Raw genomic sequence first — 21,306 nt, forward strand, 5'->3', positions numbered from 1 at the left:
CTGAGCTGAATACCCACTAAAAGTACAAGGAAGCTTACTTGCTCTTGACAGAGGGAAATGATGATACTGTGGTGGAATACTATAAGCCTCTCTCAGGTCTAAGGCTGATTCCGCATGGGCCAAAAACAGTGGTGTAAAAATGGTGTGAAAACAGTATAAACCCTTTTACACTGTTTAAACCCTTTTACACCATTTTCACACCGTTTTCACACTGCTGTTTTTGGCCCATGCAGAATCAGACTTTGTGACAAATGAAGGGATTTTTTTCTCTCTATAAAACAAGAAACACCTTTACAGGTATATTCATCTGAGGTGGCACACCTTTAGGTGGAACAATCCACTGGCAGCATTTAGATATTACAAAGAAATAGAGGTTTGACTTGTGATGAATGTGTACTTTGGCTTCTTGTCTGCTCACACGTGATGAGCAATAGAAGACACCTTGGTTTTAGAAATCATCAAAGTCCAATTCATTATAATTTCCAAATGAAGGCACAGTGGGGAAAGGCGTAAATTGCCCCCTCCTACCCAGTTTCCCCTGCAAATGTTCTTTCTCACATATTGATGTTACAAACGTAGGAATTAATGGTTTAATCCTGGTTTAGAATCCCAGTGTGTGGGGAAGAAACAAACTCCTGTTTGTTCAGGTATATGCATTCCAATGAAATGATAAATAGGAAATAGACTGCAGACTTCTGAAAGCAGGAAGTCTTTGATAGTGCTCTGTGCAGGAGGGAGGGGCTTGGAGACAAGCAAGGGTTTCCAACTCCAGTTTTGCCTTGCAACATTAACTCCTTCCTCACTGATGTTTTAATTGCTGTTTGTATGGCTTTTACATATTTTAGCTCTGTTTTAATGATATGTGTGTTTTAAGGAGGGCTGATTTTAATACTTTTTAAATATGATTTCATCAGGTATGTTTCAGTATGATAGCTGCCTTGGTGGCCCTTGTGAGGACAGACAGACTGGGTATAATTTTAAAAAAATAAATACATGAAATAATAACATGTGGCTTTGGGGAATTTGTTGGGAGAACTAGGCAAGGAGAGCTGTTTAAGCCATTTCATGATTCTCCCTTGCAACTTCTCTCCTTGTCCCCCCCCCCCCCCCCCCTATCATTCCTTAGACTTGAAATAAAGCTGTCTGGGAGGAATATTGCCTAGAGCCTGTGCAGCTCTGTGTGGACGACAAGAATTTGATTGAATACTGATAGAAATATGGACTATATGTATATGTGCCTGCTAAAAAGGTAAATATGGTTTATTTGCTAAGATTTGTAAAGATAGAACAATCCATTTTTGGATAGCATTATTTCATTTATAGTGAATATTCTATTGCAAAAAATTGTTTGAATGAAATTGATGGACTTTCGACAGCAAAATTAGTAAGAGATTGATTACTTTTGACAGTAATACTGGTATAAAGCTGGAATATTAAGAATTAAGATTATATTTGAAAACACATTGATGACTGCCAATCAGGTGTGCAATGCGTTTTTGATACGTCCCTGCCTCCAAAACATCCATTTCATTACCGACACTCAGTGAACACACTTAAGAAAAGAACATTTGCCATGGAAATGTGTTGTTCTGCCCTTGACCTGTAATTGTGGGAAGCGCAAAGAGAAATGCCCAATTTCAAGCTGCTTCCTCAGTAGAAAATAAAATAAAAGCAGAGACTCCCACTCTTAAGCATCTAACAGTCACTAGAAATCAGACCCAGAATTAAATACCTCAGAAAGAAAAACCAGCAGATGAGTAATAGCTCAAGCAGGCAGGAGTGAACGAACGAGAACTGTGAATTTCTGAACCGAAGAGACCATCTTTACCTAAGGAAATTAAAGTGAAAAAACAGGAAAATGGTACTACTACTTTTCTTGGGATGAGAGTTATATTATTCCGAAATAAAGTGCTATAAGATTTTCTTACTACCAAAAAAATAAAAATTAAATTCAAGCTCCCCTCCTCCAATTATGGCTGAATTAAAAACAAAACCAAACCAGCAAGGTCAACTGGGAGGTTTTTGAAAACTGTAATTATTTCTCTAACGCCCACCACCTGCAAATCAAATCCCAATATTTTTTCTAAAATATAATTTAGCTGGACAGAATGTCATGATTGTCCCAAATGTATTACACTGAAGATTTAGTCCAGCTCTTCCGAAGACTTTTAAAGGGAGACTGAAGTGAAATCACAGATGGGCCATTTTTCAAATCACACTTTCAGGTGTTCATTTAAGGACCAAATACTCATCAGAGTAGTCTCTGCAATATTCTGTTCCCCAACCTTAAAGAAACAGCAACTGCAGACAGTGAAAATTCAGAACTAGTGTACATGGAGGCAGCTGCTTGACCCTTTCTGTTCCTCCCGTTTGTTCATTCAAACCTGATCCTCACCACACTTTTTCACTAGCACAGGAGGAAGATTCAGAGTAGTGTCTCAGCTCTTTCTTGAGTGTTTTCTTAATAGCCAATTTGAGTCTGCCCTGGTGTACCATGTGAAATGACTGGTAATATCAAGTGCTGGGCTCACGTGGGAAAGCCATTATTGACTAAACATGATATTCCCACATTTGGCCAATCCCCCTCAAACAAGAGATTTCCCTAGTGACAGTTCACACTACTAGCTGCAAGTCGTCAGTTTACAAATTGCAAAGGGACCAAACATACGAGCCCTTGTGGATCAGCTCGTGGTCAGACTGTAAAGACACTTACAGAGCAAACTCATGTGGAGTTACTCCATTGGGATCAATGAGTTTTGACTATAGCTTTTTCTGCACATGCAGAATAATGCACATTCAAACTGCTTTCAGTGCTCTTTGAAGCTGTGCGGAATAGCAAAATCCACTTGCAAACAGTTGTGAAAGTGGTTTGAAAACGCATTATTTTGCGTGTGCGGAAGGAGCCTATAATTCTGCACAGGATTTCTCTGCTGGATGTTTGACAGAGGCTAATCCGTAATGAGAAATACATGTGGCTATCTTTTCTGCTAAAAGAATGTAGCACCAAATATGCAAAGAGCTTAGTAACATTTGCCAGGCCAGGCCTGAGACTAATTGCCATTATCTCCATTATACCAAGATGGCTGAGGCACAGTAGGGACAACTGAGCCTCAGACACTGTGACTCACCACAGCTCATGAGGTTCACAGCTAAGCTGGGATTTCAGCCCAGGTTTCACTGGTCATCTCTTTCTCCGGTGTTAAGTGCTTTGGCTTCTTGGGTGCTTAAGTGAAAGCTGATTGAAATCTTTTACATTCAGAAAAAAGAATTTCCTCAAGCTTTGCCCCCACTGATCTTTGTGCATAATTCTTTAGCAATCTGCAATGCTCTCAGGAGCCACAGAGAACAGATACTTTGTGCGGCACATGACTGTACTTCTTGTAAGAATTTCAAAAAGCTGTGACCAGTGGGGCATTTACCACCACAGAACAGGAGCATAGCTCAGGGAAATGCAGGATAGGTGGAGTTATGACTCCCCAGGAATACCAAAAAAAGAAGGAACCAACAATGGCTTGTCAAGTAGAATGCATGGCTCCCAAGCAAGACGTACTTGTTCCCCAGTCAGCAGCACTGAGAACTCCCTCACACAAACATATGTAAACCAGCTAGACTGTTGTTGTCTAGAATAAATAGCACCGTCAGTGACTGCTGGGAAGGGGGAAAAAACCATCCTGGAGAACTACTTCTAGCCAACAAATTTTTGAATTAACGAGAAATACAACCTCAGTCCCACTGACTGAGGAGCATGACCATCCCATCATTCTCTGCAAAGGCTTCCAATGCTAGGGCTTTCCCAACAATTGCAGGAGAAACGATTTTATGCTATCCACTGTTCACTGATCACCTGCTTCTTCAAACAGGCATTAGTAAGCATTAGTAACTTTTGGTATGGGGCAAAGCAGAGAAATAGTTTTGCTGCAGGGGTACACAGACAGCTAAGTTTTCAGCGCAAGCACAAGTTCTAAAAAAAGGTGGGCAGTACCTGCTCAAAGGGCCTGCAGGATTTTTAAAAAGTAGCTCTTGGGTAAACATTCCACCCTGCAATAACGTAGTGAGAAGAGCACAGCCCATGTTTAAAACAAATTTAAAAGTCTGCAAAATGACACAGGCACTGCTTGCAATGTTATGCAACTTGTCACAAGCGCTTACCAACAGGTGTTCACAACTCTTCCACAAACATGTTACAAAAAGCATTTTCAATAATGGAAGCTACTGGTGGGAGAACTGTGGTGTCATGTGCAAACATGAGAGAGAACCTAGGACTTGGTACTTCGATAGGACCAGACTTGATTCTCAGTGGCTAGTATCATTAGGGGCATGATGCAGGTTTTATCACCAATCAAATGTGTCCCTTTATTCCACTGCACATCACATAGTTGCTACCAAGAGCCCAAGAATACAAGATCTAAATTCCACTTTAACCACAGCTGCAAAGAAATTGGAATGCTGCCACTGTTAGGAAGTGTTAGGAAGTGTTAGGAAGCTGGAGAAACCCCAGGAAATAATTAAATGTAGGGGTTTCTTGCAGATGAGACAAAAGTGGTACAATCAGCCAGTTGGCCGTCTTTGCCTAATAAAATGTTTTCCCTCCCATCTTTGGAAGTTAAAAAAAATTAATATCATCATAAACTTATTCCATGAATTAGCTGAAAAATTTGGACCGGGCAATCAAAGATATCCATCCAATCTCTTATCAGTGTATTTTAGAAACTGACAGATTTCCTTCCATGCAGGAGTCAGAACACTGCTAAAGAAAACAAGGAAAACTCTTGCTTTATAGTATCACAGAGGCTGTTGACTACACCATTCTTAAAACGACCCTGATATACTTCAAGCTCAAACATCTGACTCAGTAGACAATGTAGCCTTGGAGACTGAAATTTAGATTGTGGTTTCCTTGCTCCACAAAATAGGAAGTACGAATTGCTTTCACTTAATGTATTGTTGAAGGCTTTCACGGCTGGAATCACTGGGGTGCTGTGTGGTTTCCGGGCTGTATGGCCGTGTTCTAGGAGCATTCTCTCCTGACATTTCGCCTGCATCTGTGGCTGGCATCTTCAGAGGATGCATACAGAGGATTCATACAGCCCGGAAACCACACAGCACCCCTGCTTTCACTTACATTGACTGGCATCTGGAATGTGAAAGTACCTCCAAACATCTCCAAACTACCTGCATGGCGTGAGTTCAGTTAATACACAGGTTGCTTCCACATGAGTGTTTTGCTCCACCAAGGCTCTCAAACTGGAGTGGGTTCTTTCGGAGCACCCACACAATGTAGCCTTGCAGCTGTCGTCCTCCCATGGTTCCTCCTGGTTTGCACCAGGGTTTTCCAAAACCAATTCACTCTGATCTTTTTAGAAACATCATGGTCAAAACTGTTTTGCCCACTGTATGAACAGGAACAAGTAAATTCCTGAACGTCCTATTCACAGTGACTCTATTTTCCCCCGGCATCTCCTCTCAGCCATTTCTTCTCCTGTCCCATGATTTTTAGATACAGCCAAAAGCCCTCCAATGATGCAAGGAAATGATGGGCATGAAGGGACACTGAAAGCACAGAGAACAACTTCCTGTGGATACTTTGCACGGGCAACAGCAACTCATCCTATGGAAGCAACCACATTCTACATCCTGAACTGAATAGAGTGTTTGGTCTCCATCTCTGCATTTTTCACTTCGGTCCCATTAACGCTTCTATCAGAACTCTTAGAACAGGGAATATTAGTCAAAGATGGCATCAGTTTTATTCCTCTTCCCCAACTAAACATCCATCAGAAAGTTCTATCTATATAGCAATAACTTTTAAACAGAATTAATCTACATAGATTAAAAAAGAATCTCGCTGTTGCTGAGATAGTTGAAGATGCCTACAGATACTAAAATCCAAGTTCAAAAACACCAAATACCAGTCTCATGAAGGTATAGCGCTGTCAGAAAAAAAAACTTGCAGAACAATTTGAGAAGCGAGACAGATAGAACTTTAGTCTTCCATAGAGCCTACAACTGCAGTCCTAAGCTAATACTCTTTTAAGACCCACGGACTGAGAAGGGTTTAACTCTATTTAGGGTATTTTTAAAAGCAAGTTATATACTGGTCTTATTTGAATCCATTTGTTCATTTGAATGCCACAGTCTACATTGGGAAACATGGTCTTTTGCATTTGTACGTACAATAGTTAGAAGTTCACGTGTGAGTCACCGTGAGATGGGTTCAAGACAACTGAAACTTTACTGAAGGAAACATCTATACCCTACTTGCAAGGTTGATGGGTCCTAAATTGGAGAGTGCAAGAGGCAACACAGTTTAATAGACCTCAACATAGCAAAGTGTCCAGGCTAATGCACAGGAAATTGAGACTGTGAACAAACAGCAAAGAAAAGCATTTGCAAAGTATAATACAACTAGTGAGAAGAGGACTGTTCCAAATTCACAAGATATGATTTTCATCTGTGACATACTGGAAAGTACTCTATAAGCGTTTTCCCACTTACCTTCTGCTGTGCGCTACTGTAACCAAGTAGTGCGGGGTCCCCTGGCACTCCCCACTACAGGGGCGGCAACAACGCAGCTGCCCTGCCGCTGCCGCTGCCGCTGTCGTGCCCCCTCAGCGCGCGTCATTCCTGGCACTCTTCAAAACAGCGCCTTTTGATGACCCTGCGCAGAGCACGGGGTTGTGGGGAAGCCCGGGCGCGCGTCAGAAATGACGTGTGCTGAGAGTAGTGCGCGGCATAGGGGGCTCATGGTTAGTGTCGCCTTTTAAAGAAGAAAAATCATTGGTACAGTTTCACAACCTCTTGCACATCCTTTAAAATATCGCTGAAGTTAGAAATATAAGTATTCACTTTGACTCCAATTACACTTGGGGAAGTTTAAACAAGTTTTTTTTTCTTGGCTTATTATACCAGATTGGAAAATTCCTGTTATAGAATATAATGGAGGAAAATGCTCAAAATTTGGAAATGTTCCTTAGAAAAGTTCCTTCAAAAAGTGGTACTAGCCATGGCTTTATAAACTACAACACTAATACTTCTTACCATTTGAAGACACGTTACTCCACCAAAATGCTATGGTAAAAATGTTTTCTTTAAAAACAAATAAAAAGTTATGGCATAACATATTGTGAAAAGCCCCTGAAATACATTCAACTTTCATCTTTGTAACAACTTCAAGTTTACTTTTGCTTTCCTTTAATATGGAACCCAAATGTGCATTAAAGAACATTTGTTATCCCTCCAGATCATTTAAAATTTCCTTGAGTTTTTTTCCTTTAAAAAAACATTCTTTTTTGTTTTGAGGTAAATTATTTTTCCTGAGTAGTTAAAAAAAGAAAAAAATCACTACATACATTACAAAAATAAAAATGCCTAGTATATTAAACGGTCTACATTTTCAAAAAATCTAAAACCCCTTCCCTCAAAACCCACTGATGCCATTTGTTTTAATAATGCTGTTCTTGATGGCTTTAAAGCTCACCTAGGGTACAGTACCCCCCAGGAATGAGTCTATTATGGTATGGTGCATTGAATGACCCACAGTGCCATACCAAAGGAAGTTAAGAAGCAAAGACAAATATTCAAGAGGTACAGTATTAAAAAGGAAGGGGGGCAATACCTGGCTGAAAACTTTACAATGCTGGTACAGAAAGGGCTGACTGGGAAAACAGATTAATAATAAATAGGTTATCCTGAGTTCGTTGCACAACTACTTTCCATTAACAAAAGAAACCAAACAATCACCACACAGTCAAACTTTCAGACATTTTTAGAAAACAAAAAATGTGTGTCAATCAATATAGGGAAGTTCTTGCATCCAAAAAGTGTGACTTTCCAAAAGATGAGAATGACACCTCACCCATCTCTGTTCCTCGTGGACAGGCGGCACACCATCTCTTGGAAACAGTAGCACTCAATGCCACAAAGCTTCAACAGCAAAAGGAAAATTTAAGAAACCTCAAAGCTCCCAACAGCTTCCACTTAAGAGATCCAAGGTGATCTACCAGACGCAATAGACACTAATGCTGAGAACCATACATTTTATCCCATTCCATATACAAGTCAAGCTCCTTCTGAGAGACAGCAGGATGGATCTTGCAGAAAATGCTTTCAAAATCCTTGTAGGAGGTGGGCTGAAGTTGGCCTGGCAGGCTGTGCAGCTTGTTTGCCCCAGCCTGCTGACAAAGCTGAAGAAGCTCGCTGCCTGAATAGCTCTCAGTGAGTTGTACGATGGAGGCCATCTCCCTCTCGCTGAGACAGTAGTTTTGCTGGGCCATAGCGTGGTGCAGGATCTGACGCCTGGCAACGCTATCTGGTGGGGAAATGTAGAAACGCTTAGCAAACCTCCTCTGGGTGGCTTCATCAAGGTTGCCAGGCCTGGTGGTTGTTGCTATGACAACCACATTCTGCTCGCCTGAGGTAGCAAGGTTATCCAGGTAGGAGAGGAGCTGGGACTTCAGGATAGCTGAGTCTTCCAAGAGTGATTCTACATCTATGAGGAGAATGACAGAAGGCTGGCGACAGTTGGCCACAAAGAAAGTTGCCTGAAGGATCTTCTCAGCTTCAGCCTTCCACTTTGAGACCAAAGCTGTCCCGCTGAGCTTCAGCAGGGTGGATCCCAGTTGTGTAGAAATACACCTGCTCAGCAGGGTCTTTCCTACACCACGAGGCCCAAACAGCAGGATGTTTTTGGGTGGGCGGCTTGCCCCAGTGTAAGCTCCTGGCCTCAGGATGGGCCACACCAGCTCTTCCTCTATGACAGCTTTGACAGAGACTTGCCCGGCGATTTCTGTCCACTGAACTGGTGGGCCACAGTCAATTATTTTGTTGTTCACCAGTTCCAGAATGAAAGGGTCCATGGCTTTTGGCTGCTCTTCTACTGTCTGGGCACTGTTATCACTAAACGTTGGTGGTTTGGGCTGCATCCTGAGAGAAAAGGAATCTCCCCCATGCTCACCATTGGCAGTAGGAGGAGTGAATTTCTCAAAGCTCTCACTGGGTCTCAGTGGGGCTTCACCAACATTGTAAGCTGGAGAAACCAGTCCTTTCATGGGCTGGCTGCTGTATTTCCCAACAGGCTCCTCTGAAGCCACTGTTGTCACTGCTACACCTGATCCTGCTGGTCTTTTGCCCCCTTTGAAAGGCACCTCAGAGCTTCGGTTGAATCCATTCCCTCTACATTCACCACTGTCGGACATCTGATATGGGGACTTTGGTTGTTCATAGCTGTATTTTCGATACCTGCCTTCACCATCATCCTCACTACCAGTAATATCAAAGGCCTTCCTTTTCAGAGTGCTCCCTGACTCACCACTGAGTGGAGGCACTGTAAGAGGGCTCTGGTAGCTGTACCCAGGGACCACAGGGGGTCGAGAGGATGGGGGAATGGGTGTAGGGGCAGCAATACCTGAGGGTAAATATGAGGCTGATGGATGGGGAGGATGGATGGTGCCATAGCTGGGCTGGGGTGGGTAGCTGCCTGAGGCATAGTTGTACATAGGTCCTGAGGAGCTGTAGCTGGGGACAAGAGTTGTGGAAGGATGGCTAGGTTGTAGGAGGCCTGAGCTATGCAATGTAGATGGGTGAGGAGGTGGAAGCGCTGAAGCAGGCTGGCTGCAGTAGCCTGATGGAAGATAGGCCCCACTGTAGCCCGAGGTATACTCCTGAGAGGCCCCAAGAGTTCCAGAAGTGGGGGGTCCTCCACAAGTGTTACTGGGATAAATTGAATCAGAGAGATTGCTAGCAACCACAGGGGAGGTTCCAAGACCATTACCAGGAGTGACAGCAGGAGGGACAATCCCTTTGGAGCTGGATAATCCATCATGCATTGGAGTCAGAGGGTAGGTCCCCTCTGAGGTATGTCCCATTGGCCAAGGCTCCATCTCACCCTTCTGACCATTGAGTGGCCCAAAAGCGCCATCCCCATAGGTGTTGAGTACTGATGGCCTGTCATAGGGAGAGTCCAGTACTCCAGAGTACTTCTCAGCATACCTCTTCAGGAGGTTGGAAGCAGTCAGAGCAGAGATGTCATCATTGGCCCAGGCATAGTTGAAGCGCTGCCGGCTGCTGTGATAAAGGTCAGACTTATGGGCAGGTGAGGAGGTGGTGGAGGAGACATCAAGGTGCTGCTCCGGCCACTGATTCAGAGGCTGAGCATGCTCTGGTGTCCAGTGCATCTTTGACAGAGCTAGGGAAAGAGGAAGAAAGAAAGCAAGAGTTAGATGTTGTCTGTTAAGAAACATCCATACGAAATAAGTCTTGAAGATAACCACTGACCTCATCTTATAATTGATCATTTATCCAGAACTACCAGTGTACAAAGTGTGTCAACATCCATCCATCCATCCATCCATCCATCCATCCATCCATCCATCCATCCATCCATCCATCCATCCATCCATCCATCCATCCATCCATCCATCCATCCATCCATCCATCCATCCATCCATCCATCCATCCATCCATCCATCCATCCATCTGCGGTGTACAACCAATAAAACCATCACATTAAATCATGATCACTAAAGCAACATTTTCAGTTAAACACAATTAATAATCAGCTTTAACCTCCATCTTAAAATCAGATGATGACATAAACAATGGAGTCATCGGGCAGCTGGCATAATATGGACAAGCCCCCAAAGTGGAATATGGGGTGCAGGGGACGGCGCAACTCTGTTAGGCTTAACATTAGTGACTTGTCCAAAATCATGTAGTGAATTTCATGGCTGAAGACCTGGTGGTCAATGAATTCTTTTCAATTACTACTTGATCAATCTCCCTATAATTTATTAAGTTAAAAGAATACTGTTGGGGGATGCATCTTGCAATTACTTGTGTAGACTGTAAGACTTGGGACAGGGACAAAGATGGTAATAATCCATGACCATCAGCCCCTTCCACAGGTGCTATTGCCTTCCTCTGTAGAGTCTTTCTTGGTGGTCTCCATTCCAAGTACTGACCCTGTTTAGCTTCTGAGATCTGATAAAATCAGGAAATATTTTTAATAAAAACCAAGACCCACAAAGACTTGCAGTTTTCCTACTAATCTCTGCTTACCTCATCCATCTGATTCAATCCCCCCCTCACCCTTTGTGCCTGCCTGCTTAGCTTCTACTGGTTCCAATTCTCTCCCATCACCCACTTGTCCAGCAAAATGAAGAGGAGAATTCCAATTTCCCCCACACCAGTCCTGCTGTCATAATTGGCTCTGCCTAGCTCAGGCTCTCCTGCAGTGTTGAAAGACATGTACAGTGTGCTTAAGAGTCCTCGCAGACACATCAGGCACCAGGAGAATCTCTCAACCAGAGAAAACCTTTCTTTGATATACTGTTCACAAGGCAGAGGTGTTATAGTTTAACTCAGCAACCCATGATGGTGGTTCTCATCTTGAGGGCCTTCTCATGAGATCTTACAAGCCTAACAACCTGGGGGAGATGACATATCTATTCCTGCTCAGACATCATTTTTAATTTATTTTACTCCCGTCCCCCATTTTTCTCAACTCTTTTTTGCCATTTTGGGTAGGGTGTGTGTGGATTCTTCTTTCCTTTTCAAAGGGTATTCCTATCTGAATGGTTGTCAACATTTTAGAACCAGAGCTAGCTGTTCTTGCAGCCATGCCTCTCCGTAAAAGGGGTTTCAAATTCTGGATCACTTTCACCGAGGGCAGCCATCCCTGCTTTAAAAAGAGACCAGTGGCTCCAAGGCGCTTTCTCCTTCTCCCATCCCCCTCCCGGCCTAGGCTCAGCTGCTCCATAGCAAGCAGGCAGAGGAATGCACACAATGAAGCAATCAAGGACAGAGCTGGTGGAATGCTAACGGCACATCACCAGTCATTCCCCCCCCACCCCTACTTCAGCAATTTTAATTGTGTCAGGGTGTTTTTTTACCCCTGTCCCTGGCTCTCTGTTCCTTCTGATCTAATGAGTACAGGCATTTCTGGAGTCTTGCTGAAGGGCTCGGCAAATTCCAAAAGGCTATAGAGAGCGAGAAGAGGGACCAACCGGGATCGCCCTCCACATTACACAGGTGGACACAACCGTTTTCCGCCAACGGCCCAATGCTTTTACGGTCGCCAACCCAACTCTTCATGCAGGTCCCTTAATTTCTATGGTTGGTGTGTGTTTTTGTGTATTTGTATTCTCTCCAATCACCTCTTCACACACACACACACACAACCCCCATTCTCACTCTCCAATGTCCCTCCTCCTTCTCTTGTTCACAAAGGCCTCAGGGAAAGCTGAAGTGGAGGCCGGGGAGAGCTGCCATTCAGCCTTTAAGCCACTTTGTGACCAGAGTACAATTAGATTACCTAATGCTTTAATTGACTTATAGGGCATTTGTTCTTCCACTCTGGATATCAAACTTACATAAGAGGATTTAAATGGCAACTTTTAACTGGGCTTTCTCCAACATCCTGCCTTCCTTTACCCACTAGAATTAAACATCTACAGAGAGATGCCTCCCCGGTCCCAGCTACATAAATAAATGCAAGGACTTAGGGGGTGACTTTTGAAAAATGATAGGGGCCTTCTAGTAAACAGCAGCTTTGATCACACAATTTCAAGCCTTCATTCGTCTTGGGGAAAGCTGGGGAAGAGGTGATGTCCAAATGGCAGCAGAATCCTGTGTGCAGCAGGAACCTATTAAAGAGCAGAAAATTTCACAGCCCCTGAGGATCAAGACAGAGATTTTTTTAAGTGAAAGGCACACAGCATGAAATACACACGACTGCTGGCATTAACTTAATTTCTTTTGCCTGACATCCATAAGACTTCACGCAACACACTTCACATTAGAAGAGACAGGTTGGTTAGGAGCAAATATCCATGCCTGCTCCCTTCTTCATTCCCTGAGGAAAGTAAACTGAGCCCCAGCTAGGACTATAGAAATCCTAAGTACTTAGATGATCAAGCTTCTACAAAATGGATACTGAATTCGTAGGATCAGAAATGTCCTACCGGTATGTAGACATGGCAGGTAAAAAGATGGGCCTGTCTTTTAAAAACCTGAAAACCTAAAAATCAGTATTTTTTATCCAGTCCTGGGCTTGACTTGGCAAACAAGTTCACAAAACATTATTGATAGCACTTAGTTGGACTAAAATTTAGCTCAGATCAGTAGTTATATATAGCTATACCTGTTGGACATGACATCATCTTTCTACTATAGCAAGCATTCAAAACTGGACTTTCCTGTTTAGACAAAGAAAACCTGGCTGTGAAAGATGGCTACCAAGCAGTTATCATGTTGTACCTAACAATGTATGGATGGAGTCTATGCATTATAGTTTGAAGAGTTGCTAACATTGGTTTTCTATTAGGAATTTCTAGGTCTACTCACAAAACTACAAATATTAAAAGATTCCCTACAGAAAATTACTGTTAATATTTAGTCAAAATATGTTAGTTGATGTCATTACTATGGAAATATTAGTATATCACTAACTTCAGAAATTTATAGTTCATGTCTGACATTCATGTTATAATTTTGAAAGAAACAGCTTAGGAAATGCCAGCATCTTAAATGATAAATGGTTCAATAGATGGGATTAACCCCAAATAGTCTGATAACAGACAGCACCAAATGTTTCAGAGAAAAATGCTAGATTCCAGTATGAAGCAACAGAAAGAATAATCTGATCCCACAGTCTCAACCAAAGCCATCCCATATAAGACTGATTCACACTTTACTTGGCCAAGAACCTTTTCCATGTAATGAAAGCAACGGGTTGAAATATAATGTAAAGGGATTGTGGTAAAAAAAATAAAATTAAGCATGAGCTTAATCCACCTTTCTCCCCCAACTTCTGTGACAGATGTTTTCATTCCTGTAAGGCATTGTGGGAAGCTAATCTTGACTGCAAATACACTAATTATGCAATATTTATTTGTTTGTTTACACAATTTATTTATTTACATCATGCATAGTCTGCCTTTCTCAGTGGGGCCTAGGTGGATCACACAGAATAAGTCAGTACAATGGGACATTCAAATAAACAAGGCAACAGGACTTGACATAGAAATCTGGAACCAACCAGAAATCGGAAACAGAAGGGAAGGCAAAGCTGTAACCTACTTACAGCAACAGATAGTGCAACCTATTTAACCCCCACCTTCTTTCTGAACCATTTTCTTACAGTACATCCCTATTTCCTATGTAAAATGTACCCCTGAATAATTCATTTAGCACAATTTGCAGAAAGCCAGGAGAGTAAGAGCCTTCCTGACATCATCAGGCAGGCCATTCAATAAAGTGGGGGGCACAGCAGCAAATGGATGTGTATGGGTGGTTATTTGTGCCCATTTGCTGGGTGGCACTTGCAGAAGATCCTGCTCAGACATTACAATGATGAACAGGGGAAGTCTCAAAAGTGAAGTTTTGCAAGGAATTATGTAAATAATATGTGCAAATGAAAACTCCCCCGAAGGTCTCTGGGCGGTGAACAACACAATAAAACAATTACATTAAAACCCCATTAAAGCAGCAGATTAAACAAGATTACATTGATGTCCAGCATAAAACTTCATAAACCCACCCTGGAAAGAAACAAAACAAGGGAGCGGAGGGTCCCCGTAAGTATTAAGGGCCCAGAGTGTAAAGGGGGGGAAGGAAGGGGCGCACATCAGCGGCCGCCCCCCCCCCCCAAAGCCCGGTGGAACAATTCGGTCTTACAGGCCCTGAGGAACTCTCCAAGATCCCGCAGGGCCCGGATAGCTGGTGGTAAAGTGTTCCACCAGGCAGGGGCCATGGCTGTAAAGGCCCTGGGAGGCCAGCCGCATCATCGAGGGCCTAGGGACCACCAGCAAGTTGGCCTCTGACGAACGCAGAGGCCGTACAGGGACATATGGGGTAAGATGGTCCCAAAGGTATTTACACCTGCAGATTACAAACAAAAGACATATGGTTCATAAAACAGTGGCCCAGAACCAGCTTCAGTGATGATTTATGTCTCATTGAAAGCATGGGACTTTAAATTAGCTGCAACTCAGAGCTCAGGCAGATACCTGGATTACCCACAGACAAGAATATGAACATGGGAGCCTGATATGGACCTGGACCACAGCACACAGGAGAAGGAACGTATGTTCATCTCTTACAAAGAAACATGTTCTACAGACCTGAAAGGGCTCTGCTAGTTGACTCTGGGTAAACTTGGATATAACCATCATTATGCGCTTGTGTGTGTGTGCCATCAAGTCACAGATGATCTATGGTGACCTCATAAGGTTTTCAAGGCAAGAGATGTTCAGAGGTGGTTTGCCAATGCCTGTCTCCATGTGGGTTGAAAGAGTTTTAAGAGAACTGTTACTAGCCTAAGGTCACCCAGCAGGCTTTGTGTGGAAGACTGGGGAATCAAACCCGGAGCCCTCCACTCTTAGCCACTACACCATGCTGGCTCCCATTATATGTAAGGTATTCTAGGGCAAAGAATGGCTCCCTAGAGCAGCCCGAGGTAAGCGGGGCAGCCCATTCTCCCCCGCAGGTTGTGGTTCTAATTCAAACTGGGCCTTGTTGGGTTAAAATTTAAGAAGGGAAATAAAGGAGTAATTGACTTCAGTCATAACTGTTTAACAATCCAGGTGATTAGCCACTGGAAAAGCATCCCAAGGGAAGGAGCTAAAGATGAGCTGCCCTTCTAAAAACGTTAAGTTTAAACAGAGCACGCATCGGTGGTGATAATTTCTAGTGAGTTCAGGATAAAAACGGTCTCTGCTATGCCTTCATACGTTTTAATATGGCCAGATACATCTTTAAGAAAAAATCTGCCTTGATCTTTATACATTCAGAAGAAAGGCAGGTATATAAATATTTCAAATAAACAAATAAAACCTGTCTGGCATGGAGAATGCCAAATTGAATTTTAGAATTATAGAGGAGGAGAAGGAGGAGGAGGGGAAACACCGTGAGTGCAAGGTTAGGGTCATTGTTGATGCAGGCTAAAAGCAAAACCAAACCAAATCGAAAACCAATCTAACGTCCTTTAAAAAAAAATAAGAAAAGGGAGAGAGAAAAGACCCACAGGCTGTGGAATGGGGCCAGCAGGGAGAGAGAAGTTGTCATACATTTGAAATGGAACGTGAATAAGCACGGTAGAGAAGGCAGATGTTTCAGTGCTCTCCCTTGGCTGTGTGAGAAAATTACTGTCCAGTGACCAAATGGTATGTCAGTTTCCCACCCTCTCGGCTTGCCCATTATCTAAAGCGCAAGACAAAAGGAAGGAGGGGGGCTAGTCCGGAGAGAATCCCATTGTCCCCTCGCCCTCTAATTATGGAAATCTGGTTAATCTATTCAGGAGCAACGATGAACTGGGGGGTTTGTAAGGGGGGGAGCTTTAGCTCAGGCTCACAGTAAAAGGTTTCCAACTGTTCAGTTGAGAATACTTCCCTCTGTTATTTCCCGTAACAACACTGGTCACTACTGCCAAAGCCACCAGAAGGCAAAGGGCTGCTTCTAGCAAGAGGACACACTGACCATTGTTGAGTCTATATATCACAGGCACATTCTGCAAACAGTGCTCACTGGCATATAGTATAATCTACCCATGTGCACACGGCATGCACGGCATCCAATTCATGGAATGCATATCCCACACACACCAAAGAGATATAATATGCAGTCATGCGGCATGCGGCACTTGGGACAGGCAAGCAGATATTAAAAATCAGGAAAGATGTCTGAGATCAGCCTTGCCCTACAGTAACAAACAAACAAAATGATACTAAATTCAAAATGCTTGTTTAGCTGCTCAGGAAAAGGCATCTAGCTTGCCTCTAGGAATGAGCGGTGGTAGAAGCCCTCTCCTCATGAACAGTCCTGGTTAATGGTTCATTCCTGCTGTGGCAGGAAATAGTGGGGAAAGCCATGTTAAGATAAAAATAACAGGGGACCAAAGATAAACTGTTTTAATCCCCATATGTTTGAACAAAAGTTAAACATAACCTTCAATCTCCCCCCTTAAAATTCACAGCATTTAACGTGGCTAGGATCGTTCCTTATTTTTTATTTTTAAATGTTCTCTTTATTAAATCAGAGAAAACAGCACACAGGGATGTACGCTATCTGAAAACACTGTACTGCAAAACACTGTAAAGAGCCTAGTTCTTCACAAATCTGTCTGACTGGGCTTCATCCCTCCCTCTTTTAAGTCAGCTTAGTAAGAAGTGCTATACTGTAGATCTGTTTACACCAGTCTTAATGTTTAACACATCTTTATGGGAAAAATTCCCCCCACTAATGTATACAAACGACTTAGGTAGTTTCAATGTATGCATACATTTCCCCCCTGCATTATCCTGAGTATCTTTTATCTTATGTGTGTGGATACTGTGCATGGCATGACCTCCATTTACATTGATACATTATATGAATTTGGGGGTTTTGTCACTTGGGGAGAAGTCACCCGAGGAGGGAAAACTGAAGTAACTGCCCAGGTCCTGCACTTGGAGAGGGGGCCATGTTTTAACATCATTGTATGGATTTTATTGTAAGCTGCCTTGAGCCTTCCAGAAAAAGGTGGGGTATATATGAAATGTAATAAAGAATAATAAATAAACAAATATCCCACATACCGATCAGAGTTTGTGATACAGGGGGTCAGTGGAGGAGGAGGAGGAGAGGAGGAGGAGGAGGAGGAGGAGGAGGAGTTTGGATTTATATCCCCCCTTTCTCTCCTGTAGGAGACTCAAAGGGGCTTACAATCTCCTTGCCCTTCCCCCCTCACAACAAACACCCTGTGAGGTAGGGGGGCTGAGAGAGCTCAGAAGAATTGTGACTAGCCCAAGGTCACCCAGCTGGCGTGTGTGGTGTACAGGCTAATCTGAATTCCCCAGATAAGCCTCCACAGCTCAGGCGGCAGAGCAGGGAATCAAACCCGGTTCCTCCAGATTAGATATACGAGCTCTTAACCTCCTACGCCACTGCTGCCTGCATGGAGTCTGTCTTGATGGCTGACACCACCCCCACCCCCCACTAAATGGAACTGCCGAAAGAAGCATGGGCAGGTCATCAAATGAGATGCAGAGTTGCTTGCACAAGGGGAGAGGAGGGGGAGCAAATGTGACGTTACATCATTTCCAGGCATCAGAACAGCCACCTCCCTCTGCAAGATTCACCATGTTTGGAAAAGGACAAAGTAAAAGAGCCAACAAAGGTTGGCTGTTCAGTCTCCCTCTCAAAAAAAAAAAAAAACCCTGTCCTCAGGACCAGCTGTGACTGTATGACTTGTTTCTGAGTACAAATCCTTAGGTGTAAAACTCTTAACCAGCTGGGGACCCCCTCAGTCTAATACTCCAGGGGTCTATACCCACAGGTAGGTCATGAATGACAGAGTTAGCAGCTGGTCCACTGAGCAAGTGCAGAGTGCAGGATAAATGACTGGAGCCAAGTCAGTCAGACAAGGACAGTTATATTATTGTAGTTGCATATATACACAGAATACAGTGACAGAGCCTCCGGCTTGTGCCCTGTCCTCAGCAAAGGACATCCGTACATTGTTATCTACTACACTTATACAGTTCTATAACCAATGACTGACGCATTCACGGAGCATGTGACTATTTAACCATTTAACAAGCAATTAGATGAACCTGCAGTATCAGCTGGTTCAGTAGTTTCTGCCAGGCAGCTGTTACACTACCAGCACCTGACAATGAACATCTCTGAAGCCGCCATTTTAAACCAGTATTTATTTAACTTTTGCTGCTGTTTGGAAAGGTGTGCTATTCATTCGTAACTGTGGGAAGCAAGAGTGCCACAGCTTCAGCCCCTCTTTGCGAGCACCCTGAGGAGAGCTGGACCTGGCCCGCCAACCCACCCATGCGGACAGCATCAGAACAGCAATTAATATAACTCCTTTTCAGCACAGGAAGGATCAGAAAGCCCGCTCCCCACAAAAGCTCTCCCTTGCATGCTCTCTTTTTCTTCTTTTTTTAAAAAAAATAAAATTTATTTCAATACACAAAGTAAACATAGATATATACATAAAATATAGACTTTCATATTCTCACAGTTTCTATACAGCTTACTTATCTAAATTTACATTGAAAAAAATTACTGTCTTGTCAATATATCTTCATATTTAATAGCATAATTATTATAAAGCATATATTTTTCTAAATCTTTCATCTTCTATTTTGGTTTATTTCGCTTTATTTTTAATTTTCAGCTATACAATTTTTTTAATGTTCAATTTTTTTTGAAATTCTGAAATTGATAAATTATGTGTAAAGGATGTTAGTTTTGCCATTACTGCATATCCATACTCATCCATTCATTCAGGTCTGGATATTTCTTTGGCTTCAATTTTGCTGCATGTATTACTCCTGTTTTACTTTTTAATATTTGTTTTATACCCTGGCCTACCCCCAGCAGGCTCTGGGCAGCTTGCATATGATTAACATATAGTACATATCACCATGCACTTAAATGATTCATTCCCTTGTTTTCTCTCCATACATCCAGTCCCTTCGCACAGTTTGATGTAGCTTGCCTCCACCAACTGGTCCAGAGGTGTCCAACTCCAGCGCTTCAGATGTTCATTGATTGCAATTCCCATCAGCCCCTGCTGGCATGGCCAATTGGCCATGCAGGGACTGATGGGAATTGTAGTCCATGAACATCTGAAGCGCCAGAGTTGGACACCCCTGAACTAGTCCATCTGTGTTTCAAGAATGTGTAAAAACTCTCCGTTGCCCCCTGCTGCTCAACCTGGCCCAGCCACCTCAGGCCTTTGATCCTCTAGAACTCATCACAGGCTTGCATCACAAATCCCACCCCCATGACTGAATCATAGCTCAGTTCATTCTGTCATGTGATGATGATATAATGCACTCACATCTCAGTTAATTCCATATTGCCTCCTGGTGGATTCAAGAAAGTTCCTGGATCTGGAAGGGTTGAAGACCACTGGAATGGGCTTACAGTTATGCTCACAGGATTTCCAGCCACACCAGTGAAATACATTGACTTCAAAATCTCCTCTCAAATTGCTTGTTTCTTGTAAGCTTCTTCTGAAGCATCAATGACAGGATGTTCAAGCTGCATGCACCGTTTCCATTTTGCCTTCAACTCTCAGATTGTTATCTACAAAAATGGTGCAATCGGACTCGTGCATATATTTTGAAAATCACACCGAGAGAGGAAGGCTGGTCATTAAGACAAATTTTGCCAATATATTCCAGCAAGCCACGACATTCTCCTTTGGCCCAGTGTTATTTGGCTGCTCATGACTTTGCATAAGCACCATCAATTATTTATAAACAAACCATTTGTTCACATTTAAAATAAAAATCAAACTAAGTATGTGCCTGATTGAAGCACTGCATTTGAGTAATAGAAGTTCAGCTCTAAGTACAAGCAAGGATTGCTCCTAGTCCCTTCCCTATTTTGTTTGCTCTGTGTTAAAAATGAGAACCAAAACTACATACACGCACATCTGTGATGTCCCCATATATAATACACCTCTTATTTAATCCTGGGGCAGTAATGAGTTCCTTCCATCTTTGAAGATAACAGAAGGTGGTTAGACATTTTGGGTTAAGAACATAAGAACATAAGAACAAGCCAGCTGGATCAGACCAAAGTCCACCTAGTCCAGCTCTCTGCTACTCGCAGTGGCCCACCAGGTGCCTTTGGGAGCGCACATGCAGGATGTGAACGCGATGGCCTTCTGCGGCTGTTGCTCCCGATCACCTGGTCTGTTAAGGCATTTGCAATCTCAGATCAAAGAGGATCAAGATTGGTAACCATAAATCAACTTCTCCTCCATAAATCTGTCCAAGCCCCTTTTAAAGCTATCCAGGTTAGTGGCCATCACCACCTCCTGTGGCAGCATATTCCAAACACCAATCACACGTTGCGTGAAGAAGTGTTTCCTTTTAGTAGTTAGTCCCTGAATTCTTCCCCAGCATTTTCAATGAATGCCCCTGGTTCCTAGTATTGTGAAGAGAGAGAAAAATGTCTCTCTGTCCAGCATTTTCTACCCCATGCATAATTTTTGCTAGAGCTTCAATCCATATCCCCCCTCAGAGCGTCTCTCCTCTCCAAACTAAAGGAGTCCCAAGCGGCTGCAGCCTCTCCTCATAGGGAAGGTGCCTCCAGTCCCTCGGTATCTCATCCTTGTTGCCCTTCTCACCTGCACTTTTATATCTCCTCAATATCGCTTTTTTGAAGATGCGGTGACCAGAACTGGACACAGTATTACTCCAAGTCGCGGTCGCACTTTCACTGCTTTATACTAAGGGCGATGACAATCTTTGCCAGTTTTATTATCAATTCCTTTTCTAATGATTCCCAGCATAGAGTTTG

General features: G+C 43.1%; 1 protein-coding gene across 1 annotated transcript in view; it reads right to left on the bottom strand.

The window, feature by feature from the left end:
- Positions 1 to 6,657: 6,657 nt before the first annotated feature.
- FIGNL2 (fidgetin like 2) overlaps positions 6,658 to 21,306 on the bottom strand; it is a 67,102-nt gene continuing 52,453 nt past the window's right edge. Inside the window, exon 2 of the mRNA XM_048491613.1 lies at positions 6,658 to 10,183. Within this exon, the coding sequence (XP_048347570.1) occupies positions 8,016 to 10,172 (2,157 nt within the window). The 5' untranslated portion in view covers positions 10,173 to 10,183 and the 3' untranslated portion in view covers positions 6,658 to 8,015. The remainder of the gene's footprint in view (positions 10,184 to 21,306) is intronic.

This window comes from Sphaerodactylus townsendi, linkage group LG03 (genome assembly GCF_021028975.2).
Source record: "Sphaerodactylus townsendi isolate TG3544 linkage group LG03, MPM_Stown_v2.3, whole genome shotgun sequence".
NCBI lineage: Eukaryota > Metazoa > Chordata > Lepidosauria > Squamata > Sphaerodactylidae > Sphaerodactylus > Sphaerodactylus townsendi.